This window comes from Ostrinia nubilalis, chromosome 25 (assembly GCF_963855985.1).
Source record: "Ostrinia nubilalis chromosome 25, ilOstNubi1.1, whole genome shotgun sequence".
NCBI classification, from domain to species: Eukaryota; Metazoa; Arthropoda; class Insecta; order Lepidoptera; family Crambidae; genus Ostrinia; species Ostrinia nubilalis.
In genome coordinates, this window is record NC_087112.1 from 1,078,671 (window position 1) to 1,095,480 (window position 16,810).

The window sequence follows — 16,810 nt, forward strand, 5'->3', positions numbered from 1 at the left end:
AACGCGCCGAGAGCTGCTGCCGCCGACCCGGCTATAGTGTGTGTATAGTGACCTGGCGCGCGCTGTGCTGCAGCTGGTCGGCGAGCCGCTTGCTGTGGTCGCCGGCGGCCACCATGCTGGCTGAACGCGCCGAGAGCTGCTGCCGCCGACCCGGCTATAGTGTGTGTATAGTGACCTGGCGCGCGCTGTGCTGCAGCTGGTCGGCGAGCCGCTTGCTGTGGTCGCCGGCGGCCACCATGCTGGCTGAACGCGCCGAGAGCTGCTGCCGCCGACCCGGCTATAGTGTGTGTATAGTGACCTGGCGCGCGCTGTGCTGCAGCTGGTCGGCGAGCCGCTTGCTGTGGTCGCCGGCGGCCACCATGCTGGCTGAACGCGCCGAGAGCTGCTGCCGCCGACCCGGCTATAGTGTGTGTATAGTGACCTGGCGCGCGCTGTGCTGCAGCTGGTCGGCGAGCCGCTTGCTGTGGTCGCCGGCGGCCACCATGCTGGCTGAACGCGCCGAGAGCTGCTGCCGCCGACCCGGCTATAGTGTGTGTATAGTGACCTGGCGCGCGCTGTGCTGCAGCTGGTCGGCGAGCCGCTTGCTGTGGTCGCCGGCGGCCACCATGCTGGCTGAACGCGCCGAGAGCTGCTGCCGCCGACCCGGCTATAGTGTGTGTATAGTGACCTGGCGCGCGCTGTGCTGCAGCTGGTCGGCGAGCCGCTTGCTGTGGTCGCCGGCGGCCACCATGCTGGCTGAACGCGCCGAGAGCTGCTGCCGCCGACCCGGCTATAGTGTGTGTATAGTGACCTGGCGCGCGCTGTGCTGCAGCTGGTCGGCGAGCCGCTTGCTGTGGTCGCCGGCGGCCACCATGCTGGCTGAACGCGCCGAGAGCTGCTGCCGCCGACCCGGCTATAGTGTGTGTATAGTGACCTGGCGCGCGCTGTGCTGCAGCTGGTCGGCGAGCCGCTTGCTGTGGTCGCCGGCGGCCACCATGCTGGCTGAACGCGCCGAGAGCTGCTGCCGCCGACACGGCTATAGTGTGTGTATAGTGACCTGGCGCGCGCTGTGCTGCAGCTGGTCGGCGAGCCGCTTGCTGTGGTCGCCGGCGGCCACCATGCTGGCTGAACGCGCCGAGAGCTGCTGCCGCCGACCCGGCTATAGTGTGTGTATAGTGACCTGGCGCGCGCTGTGCTGCAGCTGGTCGGCGAGCCGCTTGCTGTGGTCGCCGGCGGCCACCATGCTGGCTGAACGCGCCGAGAGCTGCTGCCGCCGACCCGGCTATAGTGTGTGTATAGTGACCTGGCGCGCGCTGTGCTGCAGCTGGTCGGCGAGCCGCTTGCTGTGGTCGCCGGCGGCCACCATGCTGGCTGAACGCGCCGAGAGCTGCTGCCGCCGACCCGGCTATAGTGTGTGTATAGTGACCTGGCGCGCGCTGTGCTGCAGCTGGTCGGCGAGCCGCTTGCTGTGGTCGCCGGCGGCCACCATGCTGGCTGAACGCGCCGAGAGCTGCTGCCGCCGACCCGGCTATAGTGTGTGTATAGTGACCTGGCGCGCGCTGTGCTGCAGCTGGTCGGCGAGCCGCTTGCTGTGGTCGCCGGCGGCCACCATGCTGGCTGAACGCGCCGAGAGCTGCTGCCGCCGACCCGGCTATAGTGTGTGTATAGTGACCTGGCGCGCGCTGTGCTGCAGCTGGTCGGCGAGCCGCTTGCTGTGGTCGCCGGCGGCCACCATGCTGGCTGAACGCGCCGAGAGCTGCTGCCGCCGACCCGGCTATAGTGTGTGTATAGTGACCTGGCGCGCGCTGTGCTGCAGCTGGTCGGCGAGCCGCTTGCTGTGGTCGCCGGCGGCCACCATGCTGGCTGAACGCGCCGAGAGCTGCTGCCGCCGACCCGGCTATAGTGTGTGTATAGTGACCTGGCGCGCGCTGTGCTGCAGCTGGTCGGCGAGCCGCTTGCTGTGGTCGCCGGCGGCCACCATGCTGGCTGAACGCGCCGAGAGCTGCTGCCGCCGACCCGGCTATAGTGTGTGTATAGTGACCTGGCGCGCGCTGTGCTGCAGCTGGTCGGCGAGCCGCTTGCTGTGGTCGCCGGCGGCCACCATGCTGGCTGAACGCGCCGAGAGCTGCTGCCGCCGACCCGGCTATAGTGTGTGTATAGTGACCTGGCGCGCGCTGTGCTGCAGCTGGTCGGCGAGCCGCTTGCTGTGGTCGCCGGCGGCCACCATGCTGGCTGAACGCGCCGAGAGCTGCTGCCGCCGACCCGGCTATAGTGTGTGTATAGTGACCTGGCGCGCGCTGTGCTGCAGCTGGTCGGCGAGCCGCTTGCTGTGGTCGCCGGCGGCCACCATGGCGGCGGCGGCGGCGGCGCGCTGGCTGAACGCTTGTAATGCCGCTGCCTTGTCGTGGAAGTTGGCTTCGCGACCTGGGGTACCTGCGAAAGACAATACACGTCTTTATTTGATCATTCTAAGGTTCTATTTTGGTTATGGTGGCAGTTGGGATGTTCACCCAAAAAGTGAACCGACGACCTCATAAAGGTAGCAGGAAGGTGTAGGATGCAGGCTGCTGCCAACCAGGGGATGTGGAAATCATTGGGGCTTATGTTCAGCAGTAGACGTTCAGTGGCTGAAATGATGATGATGGAGTCCTGCACACGCAAATGAATTGTGTTGTTGCAAACATGCTCCTATTACAACGGTACAAGGTGCTCATCGCCTGGTGCGTTGACAGCCTCGAAGAAAATGCGGCCGCGTCTATGAAATGTCTTAACGGCACAGCCACATCGATGAAGTCTTCTACTACCTGGTTGACGACGGCTCACACGAAACACGGCAGACGAAAGTGAAAGTGACAAGTTGTTGCAAAATCGCCCCTATTACAAGAGCATAAGGTGCGTACCTTCGGGCGCGTTAACTGCGTCAGAGAAGTGCCTCAATGGCGCAGCTACGTCGATGAAGTCTTCTACTACTCGGTTGACCACAGCTCGTTCCATGCCACGCCTTAGCTCGTGAAGTTTGTCCGTCAGCTCTCTGTAACCATTATAATTCAAGAAATTCGAGATCAACATTCTCAAAATTTGTCAATCACTAGGAACACAAAAATCATCATTATTGAACTGCTGGACAACCCCAGGGTATGCCACAAAGCGTGATTTGTCGCAATTTCATCCAGCCGCTTGTATGCCTCGTCATGCGTATTGCAGGACTCCATTCAGGTTATGCAGAGACGAATACGACTCGCCAGAGTCGCTAGCAAAAGTTGAATACGACAACCCAGACACTAGCCAGTTCAGCAGTGAACTGCTATTCACTGATGATGATTTTGACATAACTGGGTAAAATAACGCGGATTGAGGAAGGCCAGTCCTGCTATAGGCTGTTGATATTGGTGTATGACTGACCTCTGTTTCTTTGGACACATTATGCGGCCTCCAAGGCTTTGTCTGGAAAAACAAATTATCTTGGGACAAATGGAAGGCAGAATCGCTAGGGGCAGGCCACCGACGAGATGGTCGGACGCGATGAGGAAGACGGTGGGCGGGAGTCTGCATCGTGCGGTCCACACAGCTTATAATAAATAAATTATAAATAAATAAATATCCTTGGACATTTTACACTGCGCTTCTAGTCCCAAACTAAGCAAAGCTTGTACTATGGGTACTAGACAACGGATATAAACATACTTAAATACTTATTTTTTGTAAATACATACTTATTATACATAGAAAACACCCAGTCCAATACAAACAAATATGTTCATGCACACAAATGTTTGTACTGTACGGGAATCGAACCCGCTACCTTCGGAATAGTAATCCGTTTCGAACCACTACACCAAACGGCCGACATTATGACCGCAGTCTGTGGAGGAACACTAATGTGGTCGCGATCCTCATCAGTGAGGGACCGAGGAAGAAGAAGGATGACTGACCTGGTAATAGCCCGGGCTTCCTCGGAGTCCCCACGACCGCTCATACACAGGTCGGCCAGGCGGTCGGATAGTCGCTGCACTTCCGAACACAGCTGTAGAATCTCTGCCTTCTCGCGCCCTTGTAGTCCGTCGGCGATCTACACAACAATAAAATTATATAAATTATTAACATAGACATGTTTCACTTCTGAATGTCGCCATTAGTCAAAGTTTGTGCCTACTTGTGACAGTAACCCTTAGATTTCTGTCCTGACTTCAAAGGGAACTAGAGCTTAAGACTCTAGTACACAATAGCATTATGCTGACTTACTTGTGTACAACCTGTGTGCTAGGGGACAATAAATTGTCAATCATTGCGCGCAATGGAATTTGTCGGTTTTTTGGCACATTTCAATACAATCGTGGTATAGCGTTATTTAAAGTTTCCCTGCAGACTGCAGATGTTTTGTCTGGGAGTCTAATGCCCGTTTTCACCATCAATGCCTAATTTTAAGTGAACCCTTTTTTTTATAAATAAATAAATATCTTTCGACAATTTCACACAGCGCTATCTACCCCCAAAGTAAGCAATTAATATGCTTGTGTTATGGGTGCTAGCTTAACGGATATACCACATATATACTTTTTAAATACATACATATTATACATAGTAACACCCAGACCCGTCACAGAAATTAAAATTCATCATTTCAATTTCTGCCCGGCCGGGAATCGAACCCGGGACCTCTCGGCATAGTAGTCCATTTTAGAACCAATACACCAAACGGTCGACTAAACCACCTATGTTAACTGTGTTAACCTTTGAAAACAAAATTTCTGTTATGTGTTACTGTGGGAGACGCATCTTTTACGGTGCCAGCCGCCGTACTGCGAGATGGGCCGCGAGGAGGCCACTTATATTTATAACCTCCGGCCGAGAGGTCCGAGAGGCTGTCTCGCTCGCACACCCACCTCGGGAGCTCTCGCATTACCATAGGGGTCACTTAAAAATTAGGGATTGCTGGTGAAAACGGTCATGAGTCTTTACATATTATGAACAGTTTTAAAATGAGTCCTCACCCGCTGGCCCTGCGACACGATGCTGTTGATGGCCTTCTGTCCCTCCACGCGGGTCGCGGGATCAGCCGCCGGGTGCAGCAGCCACTTGTGCGCCGTCTCCAGCCTGCACACATTTGCAACATCGGTTTAGTGCAATTTAATCCACGGAAGACCAGCTTGATGACCAGAGATGCTTCGACACATGCTGAATGGTCCACCTTTTCAGTCATAGTCATCGTCATCATCATCATCATCATCTCAGCCATAGGACGTCCACTGCTGAACATATGCCTCCCCCAATGCTTTTGTTGGTATTATTGCGTGTAGTGGGAGATGTTTCTTAATAAAACTCGGATTGCAGAATGGTAAAATCTTATTGTATTCGCACCCTTTATATATATTTCCTAGTACATAAAAATAATAACAATGGGTAGATTATTTACTAGACTACCTAACACAATTTTAGACTAAGTAAGACGGCTATACTAATGCTGTCCTTGTCATCGCACAAAATAATATTCAACCGCCCGCTACTCCGGAGGAATGAGTAGGACGGCATGCGCGCTGTCTCTGTCGCGCACTCGCGGCGCGGGCGCAATCAAATGTAGGTCAAATTCTTTCAGCAGTGGCACGGCGGCGAGCCGAGCGGGCGGTCGCCGCGTCTCGATGTGCGGTGTATGTGTCCCCACAGGTACCCCCCGTCAGGAAAACCGTACATTTCTTGTAGGTTTGACTATCCTGCCGGAACGGGTTACGTATTGAGGATCTTGTGGCAGTTCTTCACAGGGCATCACGAAGGCGGGCTTCAGTCTATCTAGTGATATGTTCGCTTCACGTTTCGGTAGTTTTATCTTGAAGTGTTTGTCGTGTTTTTCTATAACTTCAAACGGGCCTTCATACGGTGGTGTTAGTGATTTGCGAGTTGCATCTGTGCGTATAAATACTTGTTTGCAGGTTGACAGCTGATCGGGAACGAAGCTTGTGCGTTGTTGTTGAGTTGAAAACGTTGAATAGTTTAGTGATGACATTGTTTCTGTGAGTTTGCGTATTATTTCCGGGTCTTCATTGTTACTTGTAGATGTTGTAGGTGTGAAAAAGTCGGCAGGTAGTCGCATTGAGGTTCCGTAGGTCATCATAGCGGCACTATAGTTGGTTTGTCTATGTATTGCATTGCGTAATCCTAGCAATACTGAAGATAACTCTTGCGTCCATTGATTTCTATTGCCTCTTGCAATTAGGGCGGCTTTCAGTGATCGATGCCAGCGTTCTACGATGCCATTGGACTGTGGATGATAGGCGGTAGTCCTTAATCTTTCGACTCCGAGCTTTTTTGTGAGTTTTTCGAATAAAGCTGATTCGAATTGCCTTCCTTGGTCGGTGGTTATGCGTAGTGGGCAACCAAATCTTGCGATCCAACTGTCGTAAAAGACTCTGGCTATTGTGTCTGCACTTATATCGTTGACAGGTATTGCTTCAGGCCATCTAGTGCATCGATCGATCATAGTAACAATGTAGCGGTGTCCTTCTGATGGTGTCAATGGGCCGACGATGTCCATGTGTACGTGTTCAAATCGGCTTGATGTAGGAAATTGTACGAGTGGTGTTACTGTATGGCGACTCACTTTTGCTCGCTGACAAGGTAAGCAGCATCTAGTCCATGTTGATATGTCTTTGTTCATGCTAGGCCAGAAGTACTTCTCGGTAACCATTTTTCTTGTTGTGCGTATTCCTGGATGACTCAGCTCATGTAACGCTTTATAGGCAGTTTCACGAAGGCTTGGCGGTAGGTAGGGACGCGGTGTCTTTGTAGTTACTTCGCAGTAGATAGGTTTCTTTAGGCCGGGTAGTGTAATCGTAGTAAAACTGAGATGCGGCTTTTGTAACAGTTGTTTCAGCTCTTGATCTTGCGCTTGTTTTTCAGCCAACTCGTTGTAGTCGATGATAGTAGGACAATCGATTGATGAAATGCGTGATAGTGCATCAGCCACAGTATTGTCTTCGCCATTTATGTATTCTATTCTTGTGCAGAATTGACTGATGAAAAGTAGCTGTCTCTCTCGTCTAGGTGTGTCATTTGCAGTTGTTGGCTTCATCAAGGCGTAAGTTAGAGGCCTGTGGTCTGTATAGACAGTGACGTCGTTGCCTTCAATCAATCTTCTAAAGTGCTTAATAGACATATAGATCGCTAATAGTTCACGATCGTATACGCTATATCTCTTCTGTGTGTCACTCAGCTTCTTTGAGAAAAAAGATAGTGGTCTCCACACATTGTCTATCTTTTGTTGTAGTACTGCGCCAACACTTACGTCTGACGCGTCTGTCATGATGCATAGCGGTGCGCCTGAGACGGGATGAGTCAAAACCGTGGCGTTAGAGATGCTTTGGCGGCATTTCTCGAACGTTTCTTCAAGGCTTGGCGTCCATTGAATAGGCGATTTGTCTTTTTTCTTCTTATTGTGAAGTAGCTTGTTCAAGTCGATTTGAAGTTCAGCTTGTTTAGGTAAACAATCGTGGTAGAAATTCAGCATCCCCAGAAATCGTCGTAACTCTTGTATGTTTGCTGGTTTCGGGTAGTTGAGAATAGTTTCGATGCGTTCTTCAGTTGGTTTAATACCCTCGCTTGTAACTTCGTATCCCAGGTAGTTGAGTTTTTGGACACCAAACTTGCATTTTTCGGTGTTTATTCCGACACCGTACTTTGCTAGTCGTTCTAGGACTTGACGTAGGTGCATTTCATGAAGTTTTTCAGTTTTTGACCACACTAATAGGTCATCAACGAAGCAGAAGCAGCATGAGTCTAGGTCTTGTAGGACTTCGTGCATGAATCGTTGGAAAGTCTGTGGTGCATTTCGAAGTCCAAACGTCATGCGGGTGAATTCAAAAAGCCCAAATGGCGTGGTGATAGCAGTTTTCTTAATATCGTCTTCAGCCATTGGAATCCAAAAAAAATGCTCTTTTCAGGTCAATTTTAGAGAAAATCTTCATGTCATGTAGCTGGTATGTGAAGTCTTGTATTCTTGGCAGCGGGTATCGATCAGGTAAAGTAACCGCGTTCAATCGACGGTAGTCGCCACATATTCGCAATGTACCGTCTTTTTTCTTCACAACATGTAGTGGGCTCGCCCAGGGACTCTTCGACGGCTGGCAAATTCCCTGTTCCATCATGGATTGGAATTCTGCCTTGGCTGCGTTGTATTTATCTGGCGGTAGCGGGCGTGGTCTGGCAAACAGCGGCGGGCCGACGGTTTCAATGTGGTGTCTAACGCCGTGTTTAGCGGGCGTTTTCATCGATGTTGGCTTGAGGACTTCAGGGTAGGCTTGAAGTATTTTGTGATATCGATGGCTTGGCTCAACCAGATGAATTGACACGTCTTGGTTTGTCTGTATCTCGACGGTGTTGACAGATAGTTCAGTTACGCTGTCAATTAACTTCTTGTGATGTAGGTCCACCAGCAGCTTATAGTGTCGTAGGAAGTCTGCACCCAAAATTGACATCTTCACATCGGCCACGATGAATGTCCACTTGAAGCTGCGTCGAAGTCCCAGGTTCAAATGAATTGTTTTATCGCCGTACGTTTTGATTGGTGTGTTGTTGGCAGCAAATAAGGCGTAGGTAGTAGACGTTATCGGTTTTCGCTTATTCTTTGTCGCTAAGACCGATATATCTGCGCCGGTGTCGACTAGAAATCGCTCTCCAGTGTTTCTTTCAGTGATGCAAAGGCGATTGTTCAGTTTAGTAACACCGACGTCCGCCACGGTCGGTGTTAACGTTAGTTTTCCGACGACGGTTTTCTAGCGCACGGAGGCTCACATTTCCTCGCTTTATCTCCAAATCGATGGTGATAAAAACATTCCCAACCGGGATCGCCAGGTTTCTTGCCATTTGTTCTAGACCTTGATCTTGAGCGTGCACGATAAGGACGGCGATAGTTTGTCCTGCTCTCACGTATCGCTGCTATCTCGAGTGTGAGCTTTTCAATTTGCTTTGACAGAAGTTCATAATGTGGGTCTCGACTTGTCGACGGTTGTGATGGTGATGAAGCAATCTCTGCGATGGTGTTACGATCTGTGTGTTCCATCATCTTGTCTGCCATGATCGCCAGTGTGTCTAGAGATGATTCAGTACTCACAGACAGTACGGCTCGAACTTGTGAGGGTAGATGTCCCATCCAAAGCACTTTCAGGGCGTCGTCGGTTACTTTCTCGCCGGCCAGGTCACGCATAACGCGCAGTAGTTGTGTTGGTTTCTGATCGCCAAGCTCTAGGCCGCTTAGAAGCTTTTGAAATTGACGGGATTCCGATTCTTCGTATACTGACAGTAATCTTCTCTTCAGCGCTGTGTACTTTCCAGTGGCGGGTGGCTTGCAGATGATGTCGCTGACTTGTTCAATATCCATTCGTTCCAGCACCGGTATAACAAGGTTGTATTTCTGGTCATCGCCGATCTTGCACGAAGAAACCACAGCTTCAAATTGCGCGAACCAAAGTTTAGGTTGAGCTCTCCAGAACGCAGGTATTCTTGATTGCAGTGAAATTGTTGACACTTCTTTCTCTTCAGAGCGCAGCGCAGTGGGTACAGCATCGCGGAATTCTTCCTCCATAGTAAATGTTTCAGTGAAGTCGGGTAAACGTCGGTTGGTCACCACTGTTGGTATTATTGCGTGTAGTGGGAGATGTTTCTTAATAAAACTCGGATTGCAGAATGGTAAAATCTTATTGTATTCGCACCCTTTATATATATTTCCTAGTACATAAAAATAATAACAATGGGTAGATTATTTACTAGACTACCTAACACAATTTTAGACTAAGTAAGACGGCTATACTAATGCTGTCCTTGTCATCGCACAAAATAATATTCAACCGCCCGCTACTCCGGAGGAATGAGTAGGACGGCATGCGCGCTGTCTCTGTCGCGCACTCGCGGCGCGGGCGCAATCAAATGTAGGTCAAATTCTTTCAGCAGTGGCACGGCGGCGAGCCGAGCGGGCGGTCGCCGCGTCTCGATGTGCGGTGTATGTGTCCCCACACTTTCCATGTTGCCCGGTTGGTAGCGGGCTGCGTCCAGTACCTTCCTGCTAGCTTTATGATGTCGTCAGTCCACCTTGTGGGTGGACGTACCACGCTGCGCTATCTGGTACGCGGCCTCTACTCCAGAACCTTGCTGCCCCATCGGCCGTCAGTTCTGCGTACTATATGCCCTGCCCATTGCCTCTTCAGCTTGCTAATCCGTCCTAACCTTTTCAGTATCTTGTGTATATTGCTAAATATATATTTCTATTTTGTAAAGTATATGATAGTGAATAAACATGTTCTTTCTTACTTTTGTTTTTCTTTCTTTTAAACGGAAAAAATTAAGCAATAGTTTTTATTGCCCGTTGTCAATGGCCTCTTTTTTCTCAATGACTGGTCCTGCGCTGCCCTCATTCCGGTGCGGGAAGACCTTCACCAGAACAGGGGGCTTAGTGCGAGTTTATATTAAACGTATTCGATATCGACTGCGTAAAAAAATTACATTAAATGTATGATGGATTGTACAGCGTCCCAGCAGATACTTTAATAGATTTTTTTGATGCACTCGATATCGAATACGTTCGATATAAACTCACACTACGCCCACAGATCTTCGGCCCCTGTGGGAAGTAGCCTGCACTCGAAAATATTTCTGCCCCAATGGTCATTAGTTCTACAAGCTATTATTCCCACCCATTGCCACTTAAGTTTGGACGATTCTCCTATGGATCTAATTCTCCTTCTGACCAACCTAGCTTACATGGTAAGTACAGCCGGCGCACGCAACAATAGCTCTAATGATTATCGCAATAAGTACCAACCTGGCCTGCATGGTCCGTCCGCCTTGCTTCTCGGCGGCGCGAACGCCTTCGTTCACGACCGCGTCGACTTCATTCAGCTGCTTACGTAGGTCCGAGGCTAGATTCAAGGCCTGTAAACACAAAGTAATTTAATCAGAATGAAGCATATAAATAAACCATTACTGACTGATCTACCAACACAACTCACACTGAACTGTTGCGGTGAAATTTGATCACGCAGAACGATTAGAAAGAAAGAAATAGAATTTATTGAACACAGTAAGCACAAATTATAAACAATAACAACACAAAACGAATATATAAAATAGTGGGCCACTGTGTCAATATCCCGCTCAGCATTTATCCTGACATGCTCGTGAGGGCATGTCAAGAAACTGGTCTTCCGCGAGAGCCCTTGTTGTGGCTTCGCGCATCCCTTTCGAGAGACATCGACTCGAGTTCGATATCTCTCAAAAGGGGTGAGCAAAGAAGGGACACCGGACATTACAATACAATACGACGCACATTTTTAACACAAAAACAAAAATATCAAGACATCCAAAAACACAAAAAAAAAGAACAGTATAACACAGACAATAATATTACGTGGCAGATTTGGTGTTAACCAAAAAAAAGAAAAAACAACAAATAAAAAAATAAAAAGGGAAAACCAATTTTAAAGCATTTGTACACCATACGGAAGATTGTCCGAGTCGAACCGCCATTAACGCCCGTATTCACAAACATTACTATGAGGTCTCAGTGCGCGTAGATGCACAGGGACCAATCACAGGGCTCTATTCAACGCTGTGCGTTCGATTTGCTGCTTCACTTAAGCAAGCATTGTGTGAATACGGGCGTTAGTTTGTATGGATTACAATGATGATATAGAAAAGCAAAGGATTGTAGTCCACGAGGGCGGATAGCTAGTATTAATCGCGTAGTGGCGGTAAAAAGTGACGATTTTTCGTGTACTTTTTAAAAACTAAAAGAAGGGTAATTTACCTTCGCCTCTCTTCCGTGGCCATATTGTCTTTCGTCACAGAGTTGATCCGCGTTGATACCACCAGATCTGAAATGTAACATGCAAATTAATTTTCCATCCAATGTTTGGGGCTCTAATTTTATTAGGATACTAGTTGACCCCGCGAACTTCGTACCGCCTCTATTCATCAGAAAGAATGTAAGATTCTATAGCGGTACGGGAGAGTTGTTTTTGTAACGTTAAACGTCAGCGAGACTTCAGGTTTCACAGGTGTCACGTCATAATGTCAATGACACCCCTCCGTTGCCGCTCCAATACATCAGACACTGACAGAGTTTAGCGCTAAAAGCACTAAAGAATTTTTCAAATCGGTCCATTAGTTACCTGGCCAGCTTGCGGACGGCATCCGAATGCGTGGGCGCAAGGTGTTCAGCGGCGCGCTGCGCTGACGTCAGAACGGTGCGCAGAGCACGCTCGCCCGAACTATTGCGTAGCGCGTCGGGGTCCTAAGGGATTATACGATATTCACATTAAGTAGTGGCTAGTATTCTAAAAAATAACACTTAGGCCCGTTTTCACCATTAATTCCTAATTTTTAAGTGACCCCTATGGTAACACATAACAGGAATTTTGTTTTCATATGGGTCACTTAAAAATTAGGGATTGATGGTGAAAACGGGCATTAGTCCGTCAATTATTATACAATCAAAAAATATTGGACACGTATATTTTTATGCTGCTTTTGAGCTGTATTATTTCATGTATGCCGGTGATCGCGGGTTCGAATATTTGTTTATACAGGGTGTTAGGTAAATGGGTATATGAGCCGACACTAGCCCATGTTAAGAGCCATTTCACAAAAATATTCCGCGCGAATTTAGGTAAAAGCTGTCAACGCAACGTCAAAAGAGTAAAAAGAACGCTGAAATGGACAAAAAAATCTTGAGCCGTGACCGTATTAAGACTTGATTTAAGTTATTAATTTTAAGGTACAATGAGGTATTCAAACTTGATAAATTAATTTAAAATTTTAATAGAGTTTAATAAGTCTTTTATACTTCGATTCATAATGAAACACGAATAGGTATAATATGTAAAGTTAATATATACTTTAAATAAATAAAGTACAAAATAAAGACAGTCACATAGTGAAAAAAAAATCTGCCCCTTTACAGCTCCATCATCGGACCCTGGATACGAAATATTCGTCAAGGCGAATCACACAAGTCCAAACTCCATAGGGTTCTATTGTTTTGTTACGGAGGTGGCCATTGCATTTCCTCCAGATCCATTATCAGACAGAGCTAAGAAATAAATAAAAAAATATTATTTTAAGTAAACAAATAACTAAAATAATTCATCTTACTATCTTACTTCTTACTAGTCTTACTAATATTATAAATACGAAAGTTTGTGTGGAAGTCTGGATGTTTGTTACACTTTCACGCAAAAACTACTGAACAGATTTTGATGTAACTTTACAGTACAGTACAGCAGTACTAGGCAGTATGTGTTCAACTATCACTCGGGTCGGAAGTTCCTATCACAAGACCTTTGGTTCACTCAGTTCCGATACGACTCTAGTGCTGTGTGTAATTATTATTTTCGTGAATACACTGAGTTTATTAATTTCTACGAGTGGATTTCATTTTGCCTGAGACCTACGCCATGAACCCTGAACCAGAAGACCCTGTCGCCAGCGACAGCGACGCTCATCCATCCCTGGCGTCGACCAGAATAACAATGTATAGGCTATAATTTATGACGATCTGTGACAAACTAAATTTCAAGCGGGTGAAGCCGCGGGCAATACTACATATTTCATACTAGCTTTTTGCCCGCGACTTCTTCTGCGATGAAGTGGAAAATGGTTCTAATAGAATTAAAATATTCTAAGAAAATTAATTTTGTTAAAATAAATGATTATATTTTTTGATATAAAATCTACAAATTATTATGTTTAAATATTTGAATACTTAAAAAATTATGAGATCTTTCTAAAACAAAATTAAAACACTACACCTGCCGCAGATTTCTTTGTAAACAATGTTTTTTTGTTTTTCCTTCAGGTGCTAAAATCACCAGGCTATTGTGTGCGCATACTCTGGAGTATTCCACATACAACTGGTCGTCGGAGAAGCATAGATTTCCATTAAGTCTACTCCCGCTACCATATGGAACTCCGCTAAAACTCGTGAGGGCGCCAACACTTGCTTTTTATCGAAAATTAGTATGAGCAGCTGCGCACGCGGTTGCCAGTTGCAGGCTCTATGCAACGACACTATTTTAAACCGTGGTCCCTAAGCATGAGATGGGAAACTGCACTCTCTTGAATTCCCTTAAATTTGATGGTGTTAGGGGAATCCTAGGAATGAATACAGACTTTCCAATGGAATCTCCTCATCAATATTGCGAAATTGCGAGTTGCAATGCAATGTTACGTTTTCACTTGTTATTTTATTGTAATCTGACCTTGATTTTTCAAACACGTGTCAAAATAAAAAAAATAAATTAAATCAAAAGTACTAAGGAATATTTCATTGATATCAACTTAAAAATAAGCACAGATCACAGAAACTAAAGGGAAATGTGACAAGGGACAAATTGGAACATGTTGCTTGTGAAAGCAATGATGACAGTAGCGACGTCATTATGTAAACAGTTTATATTGCTTGCATAGTACTAAAGATTATTCGAACGTTGAATACTGATACCGCAGTGGATAATGAGCACATAATTTGATTTCTTTGTGTGTGTGAATTTCTAGTACGACACTGAGTTTCGAACTCAGCGCATTACTTAGCATCTCTCTATATTTCTATGGAACCAAGTTATCTCCAAAATAACATTCCACACCTTTTTAACATAGTCAGGTAATAATTTTAATAAAATACGAAGCACGTCATCTATCAATAGGATATATGTATATTTTAGAAGTTAATAAATTATGCATAAAATATAAACACTAAAAGTTTAGTTAAATCGTAGAATTTCTGAAAAACAGGTACTGAAATCGTACTGAAAAAAAGTATTAATGTTACGGTCAAAGTGATAAATGTGAAAATTATGAATAATCGCCGGTTATTATGAATAATTACCGCATGATTTGGTAAATGTGATTAATATGAGGTCATTTATGTGTGTATAAAACTAAATAGGCGGCTTAGGGGTGGCCCAAGGGCCACCCCCGCCGCACCTTAACCTATTTTTCACTTTAAATCAAAACATTATGTTATAGGCATCATGGAAAAGTAATATTATGCAAGAAACATTCCAAACTCATTTTACCAAATTATATTAATATATGATATCAAAACGTTCAAAAGTTTGGCTGTACACGAACACGTACACAAGATGTTGTTCTCTTTTGTGAAAGAAGAACGGTCACGCCCCATACAAAAAAAACCCAGACCCGACAGAAACGAGACATACCTCAGTTTTTTTGTCATGTCTTAATTAGTTAAATTATATATTTTTTATATTCGAAATCTATGTATAACACCAAAATATTACCCTTTGTTTTTGTTCAGGCGTTATACAAAAACTAATACAAAATGCCTATTTATCACCAAAATTGGTAAATTTATGTACCTAAATGTTTATTACAGCTGCTATGGAATGTATCTAGGTGACCTGGAGATACAGCCGGATTATACAGGGTGGAAACGAGAAGTTACAAAATCCAAAAATTCAATGTTACCAGCTTCCATAATCTGTAACCTATTATTGGTACCATTTGAAAGAGCTCGTGAAGCACTTTCAGAATCAGTAACTAGTTTTTCGATATCTTGTATAGTTTAGAAATAATCGAGTGAGATCACTTATCGTTCCATATGTATAACCACCCTGTATAATCCGGCTGTATCTCCAGGTCACCTAGATACATTCCATAGCAGCTGTAATAGACATTTAGGTACATAAATTTACCAATTTTGGTGATAAATAGGCATTTTGTATTAGTTTTTGTATAACGCCTGAACAAAAACAAAGGGTAATATTGTGGTGTTATACATAGATTTCGAATATAAAAAATATATAATTTAACTAATTAAGACATGACAAAAAAACTGAGGTATGTCTCGTTTCTGTCGGGCCTGGGTCACAGATGACCGTTCTTCTTTGTTAGTACTAAGGTTGAATTATTAAATAATCACTGTTAAATGTGATTAATTTATCACTTTCACCGCGACTGTCGGGAATTATTCATAATAACCGGTTATTATTAATAATTTTCAATTTATCACATTAACCGTAACATTAATATGTTATCTAATGTATTTATTAAACGTCGAATTTTATCAAAGATTTTGTACTAAAGTTTTTGAAAATATTTTATAGCCTAGATAGAAAAAAATTAGGATTCTAAATCGTGAAAGAATTTTTTTTCGGAGCCTATTGCTAACAATAATTGTATTAAACAAACAAACAAACAATTAAATCTTTCCTCTTTTATTAGTATAGATTTAACAACAAAGCTTCCCTCTCGAAACAAAACGCTTCTTTTTCTTCTTCACGAAACAAAACTCAAAGCGGATAAATAAATAAACAAATCTTTGAACAATTGACAACATCACAGCGCCATCTAGTCCAAAAGTAGGCAAGCAATATGCTTGTGTTAAGGGTGCTAGCATAATGGATATACTTTTTTATAATTTATTTATTAAATTAAATACATGGTACCTACATATTATACAATATACATGGTTACACCCAGATCCGTCAAAGAAATTAAAATTCACCATTTCAATTTCTGCTCGGCCGGCCGACTCGAAACAGCCTCTCGGCATAGTATCAAATGTATTTGGTCGCCGTACAAATCACCGCTTTACGACACGAACGCACGTAAACGTCACGGCGGGAAAAATGACACAGGTCCTGCCTTGACGGGCGCTCGCGCCATACTAATCGATGTCGGCTTGCGCATTGTAATTTATACTGATATTCACATCAATATTTTGACAAAGTGGTTACTAATATTTAAACAATAACTATAGAAATCAATTCTACAATGAATATTCTTTATTTTGGGATACTTTTATTGCAGTTATTGCTGTGTTTTTAAA

General features: G+C 45.4%; 1 protein-coding gene across 1 annotated transcript in view; it reads right to left on the reverse strand.

The window, feature by feature from the left end:
- The window catches only part of LOC135084052 (vinculin), a 77,251-nt gene that overhangs the window by 25,795 nt on the left and 34,646 nt on the right, over positions 1–16,810 (reverse strand). The window contains exons 9-15 of the mRNA XM_063978795.1: positions 12,132–12,253; positions 11,768–11,834; positions 10,784–10,893; positions 4,971–5,073; positions 3,912–4,048; positions 2,880–3,010; positions 2,267–2,412 (exon numbers count right to left, since the gene is read on the reverse strand). Coding sequence (XP_063834865.1) covers positions 2,267–2,412; positions 2,880–3,010; positions 3,912–4,048; positions 4,971–5,073; positions 10,784–10,893; positions 11,768–11,834; positions 12,132–12,253 — 816 coding nt within the window. The remainder of the gene's footprint in view (positions 1–2,266; positions 2,413–2,879; positions 3,011–3,911; positions 4,049–4,970; positions 5,074–10,783; positions 10,894–11,767; positions 11,835–12,131; positions 12,254–16,810) is intronic.